General features: G+C 44.6%; 1 protein-coding gene across 1 annotated transcript in view; it reads right to left on the reverse strand.

The window, feature by feature from the left end:
• LOC121553438 (protocadherin-15-like) overlaps positions 1 to 18,913 on the reverse strand; it is a 273,628-nt gene that overhangs the window by 5,675 nt on the left and 249,040 nt on the right. Inside the window, 6 exon segments of the mRNA XM_041866538.2 lie at positions 162 to 170; positions 1,438 to 1,656; positions 5,091 to 5,267; positions 6,745 to 6,833; positions 7,733 to 7,948; positions 17,864 to 17,991. Of these exon segments, the coding sequence (XP_041722472.2) occupies positions 162 to 170; positions 1,438 to 1,656; positions 5,091 to 5,267; positions 6,745 to 6,833; positions 7,733 to 7,948; positions 17,864 to 17,991 (838 nt within the window).

Genomic DNA, 18,913 nt, shown 5'->3' on the forward strand with positions numbered 1-18,913 from the left:
ACAATGTTTGTACTTTAATCCTCATTTTAATAGTCGTTCTGACTCCCTGGTTCATCTTTAAAGGACTATTCAGTAATGTGGACATGTGAATAGAACCATGTTGTATTCATGCTCAAGTGCATACAAGAGAGATCACTCATATCACATGGACAATGACTTACTCTTTGAATCTGGTGGATGGTTTTCCAGGCAGTGTGGGAGACAGGGGAGCAGAGGAAAAAAGAAAACACAAGAGAATCTCAGTTATACAATTAGCTCATTCCTATTTTGTTAATACTATACAATGAGAAACATTAATTAAATTGGGAATAGTGAGACGCCTCGGCGTTCCTCCAACGCCATTCAATTTTAATGTTTGGCGGATGTTAAGGTTTCTTTTGAAAAACACACCACTCTAGGTGAAACAATGTGCATTATTCATGAATTCCTTTTGACCTATTCAGATAACAGCCAGGCTTTGGATAACACGCCCTATCAAAGATCTCAGCCTATTTCACCACTGAATATAATAAGAGGACTTAATTTACTTCTTAATTTCTTATCACACAGTGTTATGGAACGCATCAGGCTCTCCAGCTATGTTTGCAGCTTACAGTTCATACAAGTACATCAAACTTATTTTTATTCCGTTTCTTTTGTTCTCAGCATTACTTATTCACAGCAATATACAATTACCCCAGAAGAGAGAAACGAGAGAATGCGTTGCATCAGAATATTCTCCCAGAGATCAATAAGTCATAAAGTTGAATGAATGAATTAACTTTTCTAAACTAGCGCATCGTAACACTACAAACTCTGCAATGTTTCTGTGTGTGTGTTTCTTCAGCTCAGGGTAACCACTCTGACCCGTCTGCTGGGTGTAAACATTCCCCAGACATCAGTGTTTATATAGTGTTGATGTAGTGGATTCACACGGCACATAGAGCAACATTGAGCAGCACCTGCCTGACACATTCACAGTTGTCATCGCTTTACGAACCTTGCCCAATCAACATCAAATAAAACAACTTCAGCAATCAGGAACAAATGGTATACTAAATATGTGCCATATGCTTTATCATTATGCAATTTGTTGTGGGTGTGTGTGGAAGAGATTTTTCTGTGTGTGTGAGTGTGAGTGTGAGTGTGAGTGATGGGGTAGTGGAGCCGTGAAGATGCACTGTGACGGTCACAATTGGCTTTGGATATTTGTTGCAAATGAGTGTAAATTAATCTGCTTTCACAGTGCGTGAATAGGTTCATTAGACCAGCGGTGTACACTGTCAGCATCACTAATTAGTTCGGGAGAGAGAGACTGGGAGAGCAGTGTTTGACTGAATACCTAGCACCATGCATATTTCCTCAGCCTCTACAGAACTACAGTGCTAGCTTTGAAAGGTCACCATGGCCATACACACACGTTGCGTATAGCTACGACAACAGCGGTTGTGCACTCACTGTTTGTAGGTGACCATGATGATGAGGATGGCGGGGATGCAGCAGAGGATGATGATGATGGCTAGGGCGAGCAGTGCCCCCTCTGTGTAGCCCACAGCCTGGGCAGCCTTCTTCACGCTGGCCACGATGTCGGGCGTACGGATCTCCAGGATACGTCCTCCTTGACCCAGGTAGGGCTGGAACTCCTTGTTGATGTCCAGCAGCTTCCCATCTAGAAACCTGCCAGACAGACCACAGTCAGTCACACAAGTACACTACCAAAAGTATGTGGACACCTCTTCAAATTAGTGGATTTGGCTATTTCAGCCACACCCGTTGCTAACATGTGTATAAAATCGAGCACACAGCCATGCAATCTCCATAGACAAACATTGGCAGTAGAATGGCCCATACTGAAGAGCTCAGTAACTTTCAACTTGGCACCGTCATAGGATGCCACCTTTCCAACAAGTCAGTTCGTGAAATTTCTGCCCTGCTAGAGCTGCCCCAGTCAACTGTAAGTGCTGTTATTGTGAAGTGGAAACGTCTAGGAGCAACAACAGCTCAGCCGCGAAGTGGTAGGCAGCACAAGCGCACAGAACAGGACCACAGAGCGTTGAAGCGCGTAAAATGTGTCTGTTCTTAGTTGCAACACTCACTACAGAGTTCCAAACTGCCTCTGGAAGCAAGGTCAGCACAAACTGTTCGTCGCCAAATCCATATTAACACCCATGATTTTGGAATGAGATGTTTGACGAGCAGGTGTCCACATACTTTTGTTCATGTAGTGTACTTTAAGTTTGGGTGTAACACCATTTCAACTGCGACAGTTCTGGGAATTCAAATGATTTGAATTGGTGTTGAATCCTAACATAATATATGCGCATGTTACTAGGCCTTATGCGTACATGTACAGTGAGGGAAAAAAGTATTTGATCCCCTGCTGATTTTGTACGTTTGCCCACTGACAAAGACATGATCAGTCTATAATTTTAATGGTAGGTTTATTTGAACAGTGAGAGACAGAATAACGACAAAAAAAATCCTGAAAAACACATGTCAAAAATTTTATAAATTGATTTGCATTTTAATAAGGGAAATAAGTATTTGACCCCTCTGCAAAACATGATTTAGTACTTGGTGGCAAAACCCTTGTTGGCAATCACAGAGGCCAGACGTTTCTTGTAGTTGGCCACCAGGTTTGCACACATCTCAGGAGGGATTTTGTCCCACTCCTCTTTGCAGATCTTCTCCAAGTCATTAAGGTTTCGAGCCTGACGTTTGGCAACTCGAACCATCAGCTCCCTCCACAGATTTTCTATGGGATTAATCTTGGGATTAAGGTCTGGAGACTGGCTAGGCCACTCCAGGACCTTAATGTGCTTCTTCTTGAGCCACTCCTTTGTTGCCTTGGCCATGTGTTTTGGGTCATTGTCATGCTGGAATACCCATCCACGACCCATTTTCAATGCCCTGGCTGAGGGAAGGAGGTTCTCACCCAAGATTTGACGGTACATGGCCCTGTCCATCGTCCCTTTGATGCAGTGAAGTTGTCCTGTCCCCTTAGCAGAAAAACACCCCCAAAGCATAATGTTTCCACCTCCATGTCCTCAACGTTCTCATGATCATTGCAACTCCACGAGGTGAGATCTTGCATGGAGCCCCAGGCCGAGGGAGATTGACAGTTATTTTGTGTTTCTTCCATTTGCGAATAATCGCACCAACTGTTGTCACCTTCTCACCAAGCTGCTTGGCGCTGGTCTTGTAGCCCATTCCAGCCTTGTGTAGGTCTACAATATTGTCCCTGACATCCTTGGAGAGCTCTTTGATCTTGGCCATGGTGGAGAGTTTGGAATCTGATTGATTGATTGCTTCTGTGGACAGGTGTCTTTTATACAGGTAACAAGCTGAGATTAGGAGCACTCCCTTTAAGAGTGTGCTCCTAATCCCAGCTCGTTACTTGTATAAAAGACACCTGAGAGCCAGAAACTTTTCTGATTGAGAGGGGGTCAAATACTTATTTCCCTCATTAAAATGCAAATCAATTTATAAAAAATTTTACATTCGTTTTTTCTGGATTTTGTTGTTGTTATTCTGTCTCTCACTGTTCAAATAAACCTACCATTAAAATTATAGACTGATCATTTCTTTGTCAGTGGGCAAACGTACAAAATCAGCAGGGGATCAAATACTTTTTTCCCTCACTGTACATTGATGTCAATAGGAGATTTGTGCAGTCATTCAAGTTCCCAACGCAATCCCTCTCTGCCACAAGTTGCATTATCATCCACTATATGGCCTCGTTATAAAAATGAATAGTACTCAAGTGATTGTCCTTTCATGTGAGTTATCTATAGGCTTCTTTTTTTCAACCCTCAAGAGTCCTTATTTCCCTCATTTAACGCTCTACGCTGTCAGGCGTGAGCTGCATGAACAAAGAGCTTATTTTTTCCCTTCCTGCTCCTTGAACCTCGGCTAGCCTCTTCTTTAACAGCCTCCCATTGTACCTAAGAGGGGGATTCTTATTGAAGCAACGCTAGATATATCAGCACCTCTTTTTAAAATGAACAACGGCTCTCTCCAAAGCTGGTGCTTGTGATAAGAGTGACGCTCACTATCTCAGGCTAAGAAACCCCCTTTCTTTATGAGACACGTGTATCATTACATTAAAACAGGGCCACCGCTAGCAGCCAAGGACAGACAGAGAGGTAATGTGCTCAGATTAACTCAACACAAAGCCACTTTACTCAAAGTCACTTTTTAAAGAGCAGGATTAAACAATAGATTGGTATCTGGTTTAAAGGGGAAGGGAACGTAGCCTAATTCGAGCTGTTAAAGCCAGAGTGAAAAGGAGTATGGGGCAAAAGAGAGGGAAGGAGACAGACAGAGGGATAAGGAGGGAAATAGAGAGATCATGCCTTCCTTCTGTGGACAGTGGAAGGGTGCTCAGTAGGGGGGAAGGGTTCCTCTAGCATGGTGCCTGTTATGCTCTGAGGGGGGGCCTTGGCTCCCACAGTGTTGACTCTAACCCTGTCTGAGGGCTGGGGAACAAAAGACTAATGGCAGCAACATGGTCCTAGGTGTTTTAACACACCCCGCCTGCTGAGTGGAAGGGGACTGCTCTTTCCCCTGACAGGGTGAAAAAGTGTTGCAAAAGCACTTTTCAACTGCACCTTTAGAGCATTTGTGGTAAAAGTGTAAAACAGTGTTTCTCCTGCTATGTAAGAGGGGAACCCTGGGCTCTGAGGAGTGGCTCTCTCTCTCGCCGAATACAGGGGAACTAAAATACAGGGGAACTAAAATGCTAAGCTGGCATTTCTCCAGAATGTTGGAACAACCTCTGGGTGGCTTAGTGGCAGCTACTGATGGAATAGCACCTTCTTTTTCCTCTCTCTCTCTCTCTCTCTCTCTCTCTCTCTCTCTCTCTCTCTCTCTCTCTCTCTCTCTCTCTCTCTCTCTCTCTCTCTCTCTCTCTCTCTCTCTCTCTCTCTCTCTCTCTCTCTCTCTCTCTCTCTCTCTCTCTCTCTCTCTCTCTCTCTCTCTCTCTCTCTCTCTCTCTCTCTCTCTCTCTCTCTATCGTTAGAAGAAGGGAGAGAAAGATAGAGGAGCGAGAGAGAGAGCGAGAGAGAGAGACAAAGAGATAGCTTTTCATTTCATTGTGTTGGTTCACTCACTTAAAGAGCTCCTGACGTGAGATGGCCCTGTTGGTCAGTGGGTCGATGGCGTACACCATCAGGTCTGACTTTGTGTAGTCCTCCTGGTCAAAGCCGTCTCCGAACCGCCGCGGCCCGATGGACTCCACCACCACCTTGGCCCCTGGGATCTGGTCCTGGATGTATCGCTCCAGAATACTGACGTTTGGGAGACAAAACCATTGTGGTCTGTTCACATTTAAAATAAAGTATGGTACCAGGTATAGCTGAAGCATTAGATATTTCTACCTTCATATTTCTACAGCCATCTATACCATGACGTGAAGGCTCTATGAATCATTCAGTAACTACTGTCATACTGTTATTAACAGGTGATGTACAGTAGCCTAGCGAATGTGCTGATCATGCGTTAGCAGTGGTTGCCCTGATTCACTTCACCTGCATGTCTTGTGTCACCATTTACAAATGATGTCATTGACTTTATAATGCTGAAATGTAATCTTTTTACAACTTTTACTTGTGTGTGACCATATCAGTTTGAGGCCATACTTTTAAGTATTTCACTCCCAGCCATAGTTGTCAAAATGGACACCAGTATGTCTTTTCTCACTGGGTTCTCGTCAAAAAATGGCTTCCATAATCAATTTCAGGCTGAGTGAACTCTGCACTTTAAATGACAACCACTAAATGGGTACTTTCTCCAACCCGAATGCCAAGCCTGATGAACAGAGTACCCAGTTCTGGACCCCACTAGGACCAAGGAACATGGGAGGCCTCTCAGATGTAATCAGAATGACTAACTAAGCACATGATTTAGTTGTCAAAGCATAGAGCAATCTTACAGGGGTAGTGTCATTTAAAGTGAGGCTTTAAAACAATGAATGTATATTACCTTCTTATTTTATTATCCTATCTGTCTAAAAACACTGTACTGTTTTCTGTTCTTGCCTTTCATTCATCAACTGGACAATCAGTGGTTTTACTTGTCCAATCATTGGTTAAGGGAGACAGAACGTAAACAGACAGTGAAGCCATTGAGGACCTAAGTTCTGCAACACAGGGATCATTTTCTCAAAACACAGTTGGAGACTACCCAGCAAACCGGGAACATTGCCAGAACATTGGCTAAGATTCCCATTAAGGGAACTAATATTCAACGCAAACAATTTCACTTGCAAATTGCATCGTGCGACTTTGAACCAAGTCCCCTTATTCAACAGGAGAATAAAAAAAATAAAAAATGCTATCCACTTTTGTAAGTGGCATTCTAGTCTATGATAAAAAGGACTGTTCTTGACTCTCCACAGGGCTTCTGCCGCTAGACCATAGAGTTATCACTGAGAAGGAAAGGGATGGACTCAAACATTTAGTTGTAATGCATTTAAAATGTACTTGGGCATGGGCTGAAAGTAAAAGACGAGGGTGGTGACAGACCCTACTGTACTATACAAATCTATTCCACTATAGGTGCTTCTCAGAATATAAAAAAGGTTAAAGTATGTTGCCCCTGTAGAGGAAATGTTTTCTAATGAAAATAAATGTAATACTTTTTAATTCACTCTCCTGTTTCTGTTGAGTGTTCAGGGGCCGTTAGGACCCTTATAGGTTTCCAATTCAACCAAGCATGTTCACTGTGACAATAACACTGAAAGGAAGTGATTGACTGGTGCCTTACGCAATAAGCTGCTCTTTATTCTCCTCCACGACAGTGGGCGGGACATTGGACACCACCACCTGCATATCCAGCTGGTTGACCACTGACACCTGAGAGAGAGAGAGAGAGAGAGAGAGAGAGAGAGAGAGAGAGAGAGAGAGAGAGAGAGAGAGAGAGAGAGAGAGAGAGAGAGAGAGAGAGAGAGAGTAGTCGTAGATATGTACGTTTTGTCCATTCATGCTGAACATGCTCCTGGTGGCTAAAACGAGAATCTAAATTGCCTGTTTGTATTGGTACCATGTGGCCAATCTAATGGTGCCTAATATTCGCTGGCACAGTAAGTACACTGACTCTAAGGCTCTGGGCTCTGCAGACAAATCTCCCACATGGTCTCTGTGAAATTACAGTTCCTCTTGAAAATGAACCAGCAACATGGTTAAGCACTAGCCGCTGTCACCCGTTCAGGCGCCGTTCCAACACTCCTTCAGTCTCATTAGAGACTTGTTAGCCTGACATATTGGGAGAACCCCTGACTCCAATAACTGGAAGCAAATGGAAATGTATTGTATAAGTATAATTACACACACACATGCACACACACCAATTAGAATGAGCGAAAAACACACTCCATGCATTGTTTAATTGGATCATCAACTCGAAGCAGAGGGGTTCACTGGCATACACATTACGCATCTCGTCTGCTGTAACTGCTCTGAATAATTTAATATATTGGAAGCTAGACACAGTCTAGAGAGAAGAGAAAATGTACCTCATCATCATGTAGCCTCCTAATGAATAACTAATCTCAGAGGAAAACTGCAGTCCAACACTAATAAACCCATCAGATGTTGTGGGTGGTGAGGGTATTGGCATCGGTTGTTAAGATCACAGTTGACTGAGGACAACTTCTAACTGCCAGGCTTCAAAGTCTCATATTCACTTGCCTAACAAGAAAGAGTGTTTCAAACAATGGAGGGATATGTGTTGTTTGAGGACACTAGACACTCACCACCACATCAGCGTTGCTGCTCAGGCCCTCTCCGTAGTTGTCGGTGGCGATGACCGCAAACTTGAAGTAGGACCTGCGCATGTTGCGGTACATGATAGCCGTCTTGATGATGCCCGTGTACTGTTCAATCACAAAGCTGTCCTGACCATCTGTCGTGGGCGGGATGATCAGCCGGTACGCATTGGCACTGTAGTTCCCTGTATCTGCATCAGTGGCCTGGGGAAAAGTAACCACACACACACACAAGCTACACATGAACACTAGACTGAGGTCTTCTGACCTCTACTACATTAACAATGGCAGTTACGATGAGTGTGCTTCAGTTGTGGTGGCATATTTTGGGACAGAGCTGCTTGACTTGTCGCCACACATACGCACATAGAATACACACAAATGGAGGGCATAGCATGGAGTATTGAGGCACCTAAGTCAAAACTAACATAATCTGAGTAAGTCGCTCTGGATAAGAGCTTCTGCTTAATGACCAAAATGGCAAATGTATTATTGTCATTGTTCCCCAAACGATGACAGTGCATTTAGCTGATTTGGCCAGGAGAGGGGGAACTTGTGTCTCAGAAGCAGGTACAGTATGGCACAGAGAGAATTTGACTCTGGCCTGCCGGCCTGCGTGCTCAGACTTGCATCAATTCTCAGAGTGCCTGTCTGCAGTGACATTGATTAATAGGTGCAATGCCTTTTTTTTGTCTCCAGGTATTGATGGGAGGATGGAGGGATTGAGGGAGGGAGGAAATGGATGGTAGTAGAGCAATAAATGACAGGGCTGCCCTATCTTGGTCATTAGATGGAGCTAGATATTCTCAAATAAGACCGTATACCACTCCATACAAGCCACCCTAAAAACACACTCATATCAAATAAAGTGGGTATCTTTCAATTACTTGTTTCAAGTGATAAGGAGCCACTCATCTGCCCTCTGGTCATTCTCACCTCTCTTCCTTGCGAGGAGTACTACTCTAAGCTCTGCTCAGCACAACTTGATCCCTGTTTCCTGCTTAACTGTTGACAGGTGTGTCGCTCAGGTTTTTCAGCTCTCGTCGTCTACATTTACATTTACATTTTAGTCATTTAGCAGACGCTCTTATTCAGAGCGACTTACAGTTAGTGTATTAATTTTAAGATAGCTAGGTGGGACAACCACATATCACAGTCATAGTAAAGGGGGGAGGGTGCTGTGGGATTATTTAAGATACTCTTTGAAGAGGTAGGGTTTCAGATGTTTTCGGAAGATGGACTGCTGTCCTAGCTTCAGGGGGAAGCTGGTTCCACCATTAGGGTGCCACTACAGAGAAGAGCTTGCACTGGGCTGAGCGGGAGCCGCCCTCCCGTAGGGGTGGCGAGGGCCAAGAGACCAGAGGTGGCAGAACAGAGTGCTCAGGTTGGGGTGTAGGGTTTTAGCATAGCCTGTAGGGAGGGGCAGTTCCTCTTGCTGCTCCGTAGGCAAGTATCATGGTCTTGTAGTGGAGGAGCGGGGTGACATGGGAGAACTTGGGAAGGTTGAACACCAGGCAAGCTACAGCATTCTGGATAAGATTGATGGCACAAGCGGGGAGCCCAGCCAACAGCGAGTTGCAGTAGTACAGACGGGAGATAAGTATTTTGTGTTGTGTGACTTTACCGAAACGAAAGTTTTCGGTACAGATAAGAATTAGCTTTTTCGCTGGGTGAACACTAGCTGGCTAACACAAAAGCTTAATTGCTAAGCGTCAACTAGCATACACATAACCTGGCTAGCCATACTTTTCTACCAGAGTTATAATGGGTCCCCGTACCCCATGGGAAACAAACATGCTCAGGCAGCTCTCGACCGAGTCCTGCAAGTTTTGTAAGGTTTTTACCAAATACCGGCCCGTGCTACCTTAAGCTACCCTACTAGCTGTCACGGCGAAAGCTAACTAGCTAACCACTGTCTAGCTATTGCTAGCTTGGCTCTCATTTTTTAGTTCGCCTAGCATTAAGTGGCTTTGTGCCTATTAACCGAACGAGACGGCCTCACCACTAGCTTAGGTCTCTTGAGTCTTTTTTGTACTTATCAACTTTACCAGCCCCACCTACTAGGTACTCCGGTCCAAGAGACTCAAAACCAAGATCAGCTACCGCATCAAAGCTAGCCTTGCCATCACCTGCCCGGCAGACCCGGATATCGTGGCAACCTGGCCTCCACTTTCCCCCTCTATGAGCCAAGGCTCCGCATCAGGGAGAGGGGCAGTTTGCTAGAGCAAGTGCTAACTGAGCGACCAGCGACGCAGCTGGCTGCAAACCCACAGTCCAAGTCTCAGGTCAGAGGCAAACAGTTTGGAGAAACGATCCTCTGCTGCAGCCGCATCAAAGTCCCTCCCAGCTGATTCCCCTGTCCCTCCCAGCTGATTCCCCTGTGGGGAAGAAGGGGTGCCCGACCTCCGGGTATGCCCCAGCGGCAGAGAGAGGCAGCCAACAGTTCACTCCGTCTCCTGGCCTGACACCTCTCGGGTGGAGCACAGACTCCCCCTCTTTCCTCCTATCACAATGGGGGAGAGTCACATCTGTGCTCCTACAACCCTTCCTTTCGTGCAGTGACTAATTTCTATGAGTTCGCTCACAAGGAAGACGGAGGGAGCCCACTCTACCCCCTAGTGCCCTCCGTGCCACATCTCTCACCTCAGCTCTTTCTCAATTAGCTGAGGCAGGAACACAAACTGTTAGTCACCACCTAGCACTGTCCACATATCCTAGTGTTTTAATTCAATGAAAGGGCGACTCACTCTAATGCCACCAGAGGGGTAGTGGCAAAGAGGAAGGTGGTCACGACAGACACGTCACTCACAGGTTGGGCATGAGGGAAAAGCAATAAACGTAGTGTGGACCTCACAACTCCGCATTGCTCACATAAATGACCTCGAACTGCTGACAGTGCTTCTTTCTCTGAAACACTTTCGACCCTCCCTTTGGAATTGTCTCATCTTGATCAGAACGGACAATACGACTGTGGTGGCATACATCAAACGCCAGGGTGGCACTCGCTCACTGCGCTTACACAGACTTGCCGTAATATTTATTCAGTGGAGCAGAGCACACTTACTCTCACTACGCGCAACTCATGTCCTAGGCGTACTGAACGTAGGAGCCGACTTGTCCAGAAGGAATCCTCATCATAGGAAATGGAGACCATCTCCAAGTTGTGAAACAGATCTGGGAGAGATATGGTCAAACATCCGTAAATTTCTTTGCACAAAGACGTGCACTGCCCGCTGTTCTTTGCGCGTGCAGGAGATGCACCATTGGGGACGTGTTGGCACACCCTTGGCCGGGGGTGTTCCTTTATGTTTTTCATCCTCTAAGCCTCATACTCCCCACTCTAGTCAGAGTGTGGGAAGTAGGCTCATCTCTCATCTCGGTAGTCCTCCATGGCCAGGCAAGCTCTAGTTAGCATAGATCATTCTCCTGCTGTACGATGAGTCCCCAGCAACTCCCGTTACGCAGGGATCTTCTGACCCAGGCGAACAGAGAGATGTTCTACCCTCACCCGGATACCATGGCCATCTGGGCATTGCCCGTGAGAGGTTAAATCTGGATGCAACAGGCCTGCCTCTCAGTCATTGAGACAATCCAGAGTGCCAGGGCCCCTTCTACACACTCAATGTATGGCAACAAGTGTTGCATTTTTGAGAAGCGGCGTGACCAAAAACAGATAATTCCTTACCAATGCTCTGTATCTGAGGTGTTATGCTTTTTGCAAGACAGAGGGAAGGCTTTCTCCACTGTTAAGGTCTATCTAGCCGCTATCTCAGCCTGTCATATAGGCTTTCGCAATAACACAGTGGGAAAACACCCCTTGTTATGTCGTTTCATGAAGGGGCGCATCGCTCACGTCCATTTTCCAAGCCTTTAGCCCCATCTTGGGATCTGTCTATAGTTCTTGAGGCTATGTCACACCAGCCTTTTGAGATGCTGAAAAGCGTGGAGATTAAGTATCTCTCCTTCAAGACTGCTTTACTGGTCGCCCTTACATCCACAAAGTGAGTTAGTGAGCTGCATACTGTCAGTTCACCATTGGTGTCTACAGTTTGCCCCAGTTTTTTTCCAAGGTTTCTTTGTTGCCTACCCCTGCCTTAATGCCTAAAGTCAGCAACAATTACAATTGTCTCCCCTTGGAGCTTGTGGCATTCCACCCGCCACCCTTCACTTCTACGGAAGAAGAGCATCTAAAGCGTTTGTGTCCAGTACGCGTGTTGCGCATCTACTTGGATAGAGCAAGAGTTTTATGCAAGAGCGAACTCTTGGGCACTGTTCAAGGGCATGTCCTTATAGGATATTTGCGATAAGGCTAGTTAGTTAGCTACCGACAGATTCAAGCAGGGTAGTAACGTTATGAGTTGGGATTATGGTTCATTGTCTAAACAAAAGACTCCACTATGCAAGTAACCATTTCACTGTACCGTTTATACCTTCTGTATCATGTGCATTATGTGATATAGTGTGTGTTTACCAGAGACGGTAATGTGAAGAACAACATGACCTACACCAAAGTCAAATTAGGATATAATGTAAGGGACAAATTCTACATTTCTCCAGTAGAATGCCCTATTTTTGTTTCATCACACTCACAACCATAAGCTATTTTCTGTAATTAGCTCGCCATTAACTTGTAAATAATTATCTTGTTGTGAGTTTATTTTCCTGTAATAATGAATACAAATTAGCTAAAGTTAAGATATTGTCAGCTATATGATCATTATTTGAAATGGCTAGCCAGCTAACTTAACGTTAGCTAGCTTGCTAACAAGCTAGAAATGAACCAAAACATTGTTTAGAAAGTTGCTTTTAGTTGCCTGGTTTGCTAGATTGACATATGCTAAATTCATTTTTAAACGGATGGGTTTATTGGTGTTAAAATACACCAGTTATGCTATTTTGGACCACCAGGCTGCTGATGTCATAAAGCCTGTAGTTTTTGTGTTTATACTTTTTTATAACGACAATGACAAGTTTGATGTTTGACGTCAACTGTCTAAAGACATGTCGGTAGACGTAGTATAATCCAGCCTTTAGTCTTGAAATCGTTGGTTGTTTAGTACACTACCATAGCACATGGCCTCACATAAATTCTTAAAGAGATGGGTGGGGCTAAGGCTTAAGAGGGTGTGAACAATGCTGAATGGGTGTAGACAAAGAAGAGCTCTCCAGTAGCTGCACCAAAACATTCAAGGGCCATTTTCTCAAAAGTGGGGTTACAAGTTTATCAACTTTCAAAACACAATTACTTTCCCATTGTTCCTCAACTGTAGTGTATGATATACCATTTGTAGTGTGTGATATACAATTTTCTAGCTCTGTGTATAGAAAGTAACCTTGGGTTCTGCTTTATCTCAATACAGTTCGTAAAAGCACTTAAGAACAAAGGTTCTGTAAAAACTATTTGTAAAAAATTAACAGTGTGCCACAAAGTGGCATGGAAAGGAATAATGGGTTGGAAAATAGACTTACATTTACATTTTACATTTTAATCATTTAGCAGACGCTCTTATCCAGAGCGACTTACAGTTAGTGCGTGCATACATTTTCCATACTTCTATTCAGCAATCACTCATGAAATACTCAACAAGACTATATACAACTCCATACATTAAGTGACTCTGCTTCAACTCAATAGCCCTACCCTTTGTAAAACCACTCGAGAACATACGTTCTGAGAAAACTTTTAGCATAAAATTGCCATTTCTCAGTCATTACCACTGTGCCACATCACCCCCTGCCATCTTTTATTTTCCCCTGCTTCTATTCCAAACTATTTAAAGAAGGATTTGCCAGTAGATTAGGCTAATCTATACACTGTTGAGCCGCCTGCTTTAAAACCATACAAAGATCTCAGACACATCAGATACAATCTGAAGGCCCATCAGAGAGAATGACATGGAGTGCAAGACAAAGATGGCTGAGACCAAAGCTTGGTGCCACAGCCAAACTGTGTTTAGTATTCATGCTACTGAGGATGGTTCAGTATTCTATCTAGACCTGACAGAGATAACACAACATTCGAAGGAACAGAAACAATGGAGAAATGGAATCGTATAATTAATTATACCGATGGAGTCTGAGATGGTCTAATAGCCGATGCAGTATTATTGGATACTTTGTCTTGTTATTGGATACATTTTACCCCATTTGCAAGTCAAGTGTTGATTGTTATAAATGTTTCATAGATTCCTTGTACAGTAGGAAAAATATCCCTCTAAGCAATATCTATGGCTGCCAATATCAGAATTGTCCACTAAAATCAATTGAATGTCAAAGTGCTATAAACAGGAATGCAACAAGGCTAGGCGGAGGTACAGTGCATTTCTCATTTCAACATACAGTCCTCCTCATGTCATCTATCCTCATCCTCACTTTTCATCTCATTTAACTCAGTGAGTCTTTTCATTCCCAGAAATGTCAAAAAGTACATTGTATCATTACAGTTTCAATTCTCAGAATGGCAAGACCCCTGGTCTGTTCTCACCAAAGCATGTTAACAAACCCTCAAGATCATCTGGCACTCCGGTTGCCATCAGAAACATCACAGTAGGATTTGATATCAAACAGGCAAAGAGTCAATACAGGTCTAAGATTGAATCGTACTACACTGGCTCTGACGCTCGTCGGATGTGGCAGGGCTTGAAAACTATTACAGACTACAAAGGGAAGCACAGCCGCGAGCTGCCCAGTGATACAAGCCTACCAGACGAGCTAAACCACTTCTATGCTCGCTTCGAGGCAAGCAACACTGAAGCATGCATGAGAGCACCAGCTGTTCCGGATGACTATGTGATCACGCTCTCCGTAGCCGATGTGAGTAAGACTTTTAAGCAGGTCAACATTCACAAGGCCGCAGGGCCAGACGGATTACCAGGACGTGTACTCCGAGCATGTGCTGACCAACTGGCAAGTGTCTTCACTGACATTTTCAACATGTCCCTGACTGAGTCTGTAATACCAACATGTTTCAAGCAGACCACCATAGTCCCCGTGCCCAAGGACTCTAAGATAACCTGCCTAAATGACTACCGACCCGTAGCACTGACGTCTGTAGCCATGAAGTGCTTTGAAAGGCTGGTCATGGCTCACATCAACAGCATTATCCCAGAAACCCTAGACCCACTCCAATTTGCATACCGCCCCAACAGATCCACAGATGATGCAATCTCTATTGCACTCCACACTGCCCTTTCCCACCTGGACAAGAGGAACACCTACGTGAGAATGCTATTCATTGACTACAGCTCAGCATTCAACACCATAGTGCCCTCTAAGCTCATCACTAAGCTAAGGATCCTGGGACTAAACACCTCCCTCTGCAACTGGATCCTGGACTTCCTGACGGGCCGCCCCCAGGTGGTAAGGGTAGGTAACAACACATCTGCCACACTGATCCTCAACACGGGGCCCCTCAGGGGTGCGTGCTCAGTCTCCTCCTGTACTCTCTGTTCACCCATGACTGCATGGCCAGGCACGACTCCAATACCATCATTAAGTTTGCCGACGACACAACAGTGGTAGGCCTGATCACCGACAACGATGAGACAGCCTATAGGGAGGAGGTCAGAGATCTGGCCGTGTGGTGCCAGGACAACAACCTCTCCCTCAACGTGACCAAGACAAAGGAGATGATTGTGGACTACAGGAAAAAAAAGAGGACTGAGCACGCCCCCATTCTCATCGACGGGGCTGTAGTGGAACAGGTTGAGAGCTTCAAGTTCCTTGGTGTCCACATCACCAACGAACTATCATGGTCCAAACACACCAAGACAGTCGTGAAGAGGGCACGACAAAGCCTATTCCCCCTCAGGAGACTAAAAAGATTTGGCATGGGTCCTCAGATCCTCAAAAAATTCTACAGCTGCACCATCGAGAGCATCCTGACTGGTTGCATCACCGCCTGGTATGGCAACTGCTTGGCCTCCGACCGCAAGGCACTACAGAGGGTAGTGCGTACGGCCCAGTACATCACTGCGGCAAAGCTTCCTGCCATCCAGGACCTCTATACCAGGCGGTGTCAGAGGAAGGCCCTCAAAATTGTCAAAGACTCTAGCCACCCTAGTCATAGACTGTTCTCTCTGCTACCGCACGGCAAGCGGTACCGGAGTGCTAAGTCTAGGTCCAAAATACTTCTCAACAGCTTCTACCCCCAAGCCATAAGACTCCTGAACAGCTAATCATGGCTACCCGGACTATTTGCACTGCCCCCCCACCCCATCCTTTTTACGCTGCTGCTACTCTGTTAAGTATTTATGCATAGTCACTTTAACTCTACCCACATGTACATATTACCTCAACTACCTCAACTAGCCGGTGCCCCCGCACATTGACTCTGCAACGGTACCCCCCTGTATATATAGCCTCCCTACTGTCACTTTATTTTACTTCTGCTCTTTTTTTTTCTCAACACTTTTTTTGTTGTTGTTTTATTTTTACTTTTTTTGTTTAAAATAAATGCACTGTTGGTTAAGGGCTGTAAGTAAGCATTTCACTGTAATGTCTGCACCTGTTGAATTCGGCGCATGTGACCGATAAAATTAGATTTGATTTGAGTAGAATGCTCCCCTCACAGAGCAAAGTACAGAGAGATCTTTGATGAAAACCTGCTCCAGAGAGCTCAGGACCTCAGACTGGGGTGAAGGTTCACCTTCCAACAGGACAACGACCCTAAGCACCCAGCCAAGACAATGAAGGAGTGGCTTCGGGACAAGTCTTTGAATGTCCTTGAGTGGCCCAGCCAGAGGCCGGACTTGAACCAGATCGAACATCTCTGGAGAGACCTGAAAATAGCTGTGCAGCGACGCTCCCCATCCAACCTGACAAAGCTTGAGAGGATCTGCAGAGAAGAATGGGTGAATTTCTAAAAACCTATTTTTTGATGTGTAGATTGATGAGGATGTTTAAAAAAAATCCATTTTAGAATAAGGCTTTAACGTAACAAAATGTGGAGAAAGTCAAGGGGTCTGAATTCTTCCCGACCGACCAACCAACCGACCGACCATGAGTGTCATGGAGCCTCAGGTTCCCATCAACCCCTCCTGCCATCATCATGTCCAGATGAAACTAAGCTCACGGAAGATTGTAAATTAAGATTTAATATCAGTCTTACGTGAAGTCCCTTTATAGCATTTATTATGTATTAGCTTCACTCTATCAGACAGCATGCTGAAGAAGCTTCATATCCAATCTAGTGTTTGGCTCATGATTGGAAGACTGGACTGAGTTTTTTATTATTATGCCTCAGTAGTGGACAGACTGGGGAATTTGTGCAACTCTGTTCAGTTTGGATAGATAAGCACCTGCTAATGGTTCAGGTTAGGAATGGTTCCAGTTAACGTAATTACACAAATCTGAGCTCAAGGGTGAATTCTACTCAAACAATATGAGTTAAACCATACAATCATACAATATTGATAGTGGAGCACAAGAGATTTATGCAGCAAGAGCTACAGTATATCCCAGAGCATGTACTTGCTGCCGATTGTTTTCAAATGACTATGTGTGCCTGTTTGGTATGTAAGGTGCTACCAGCTGAGTCACACGTAAAGGAATGTTCACATTACAGAGCCATACCACTTTCAATGTAAAACAGACTGATAATCTGGACTGATTTTTGGCCACGGTTCTAATATGATGGCCACGGTTCTATGGGTGAACTGGGATCATGGGTGAACTGGGATCATAATACATCCCACCATCATATTAGATCCAACCAGTGAATAGAGGAATGGAGAAGATGAAACTGAACTACAGAGAGTGGCTCGAATGGATTTTGCCACCATGACCGAACAGAATGGAACCGGCAGGGAGGATGGGGATGGAATCAGATTGCATATTGTCAGTATTGTGTTTGTGTGTGTGCATGCGTGATGACACAGTCTCTCTACGCATTAATTGATTTTGGACCGACCAAAGGACTGCAGGGACCTGAGTAGCATTAAGGATGAGTTTCGACTGGCTTACATCAGAGTACAATCAGAGTACGTCAGAGAATTGAGTGTCAGACAGCTTTCTCAACATGATCTTCAGTACATGTGTATGTTTATGCGTGTGTGTATGTGCGTGTGTGTGTGTTAAGACAGTAGCATATAAGGATGAGTATCCGAAGGCCTTTCTCACCACTATCTTCAGGACAGAGGAGAAGGTCTTAGTATCTTCAGCCACACCACCGATGTAGAGCTTTCTGGTGAAGACAGGCGGGTGGTCATTCTCATCCTGTACCTCGATAAACACCTTGGCTGTGTTGGCTGCAGAGTTAAAGAGGAGGGACACAGTCACATTTTAGACATAAGGCATATTGTCTTATCCAGACTGAAACAGGGCAGCAAGAGCATACAACTTCCATTTACGTTCCTCTACAGTACCCCCTATAGTTTAGAGGGGATCCGTGTTGGTAGGGAAGGGGAGCTTTATTACAAACAAAATAAAACTCCCATACAAAAAGGTTCCAGTTCATAATCAAATAATCAAATATGTTCTCCTTTTGCAGCTACTGTGCCATTTCCATGTATATGCCAGGTTGTCCTCAAGGAAAATAGTTTGTAGTAAGGATATACACAATCATACCTATTTGTCACTGTTACACTTATACAGTACAAATATGTACAAACCTAGCACAATCCTAACCTGGCCCACACTGCAGTTAAGGTGAAAAATATGCACTGTCAATGACTATTTTTCTTCCAGCAGTGCACAGAAATGTAAAGTCATGAGGCTAGGGCTAAGGAGGATTCGAGGGAATAGGACGAACAAAAACACAGTTCATCAAATCACAGGCACAAACACCACTGTGAGAGCCAGAGGGAAGGCCCAGAGGGATAGGACAGTCGCTCTCTCTCTATTGCCTTTTTTCTGTCTCTCTAAAAACGGTTTTATTCCCTCCACGGTTTATCCGTTGTGGTCTTGTGGGAAATTGGTAACTTTTCAGTAAAGAGACACACTCACAAACATATGCTTGCAAGTGTAGAGAAACAACAGCATAGAGAGAAATTCAGCGCACACACAAGCGCGCACACACACACACACACACACACACACACACATTAAGAAAGAAAACCATTAAGAGAAAGGATGGCTCCCATGGCAGAATGAGCTATTGAGTGTGCGTAGAGTACATTTTAATTTAGGGAAAGGGGTGGTGGGAGTGGAGGGGAGCTGTGTTAAATGAAT

The sequence above is a fragment of the Coregonus clupeaformis genome, chromosome 37, assembly GCF_020615455.1.
Source record: "Coregonus clupeaformis isolate EN_2021a chromosome 37, ASM2061545v1, whole genome shotgun sequence".
NCBI classification, from domain to species: Eukaryota; Metazoa; Chordata; class Actinopteri; order Salmoniformes; family Salmonidae; genus Coregonus; species Coregonus clupeaformis.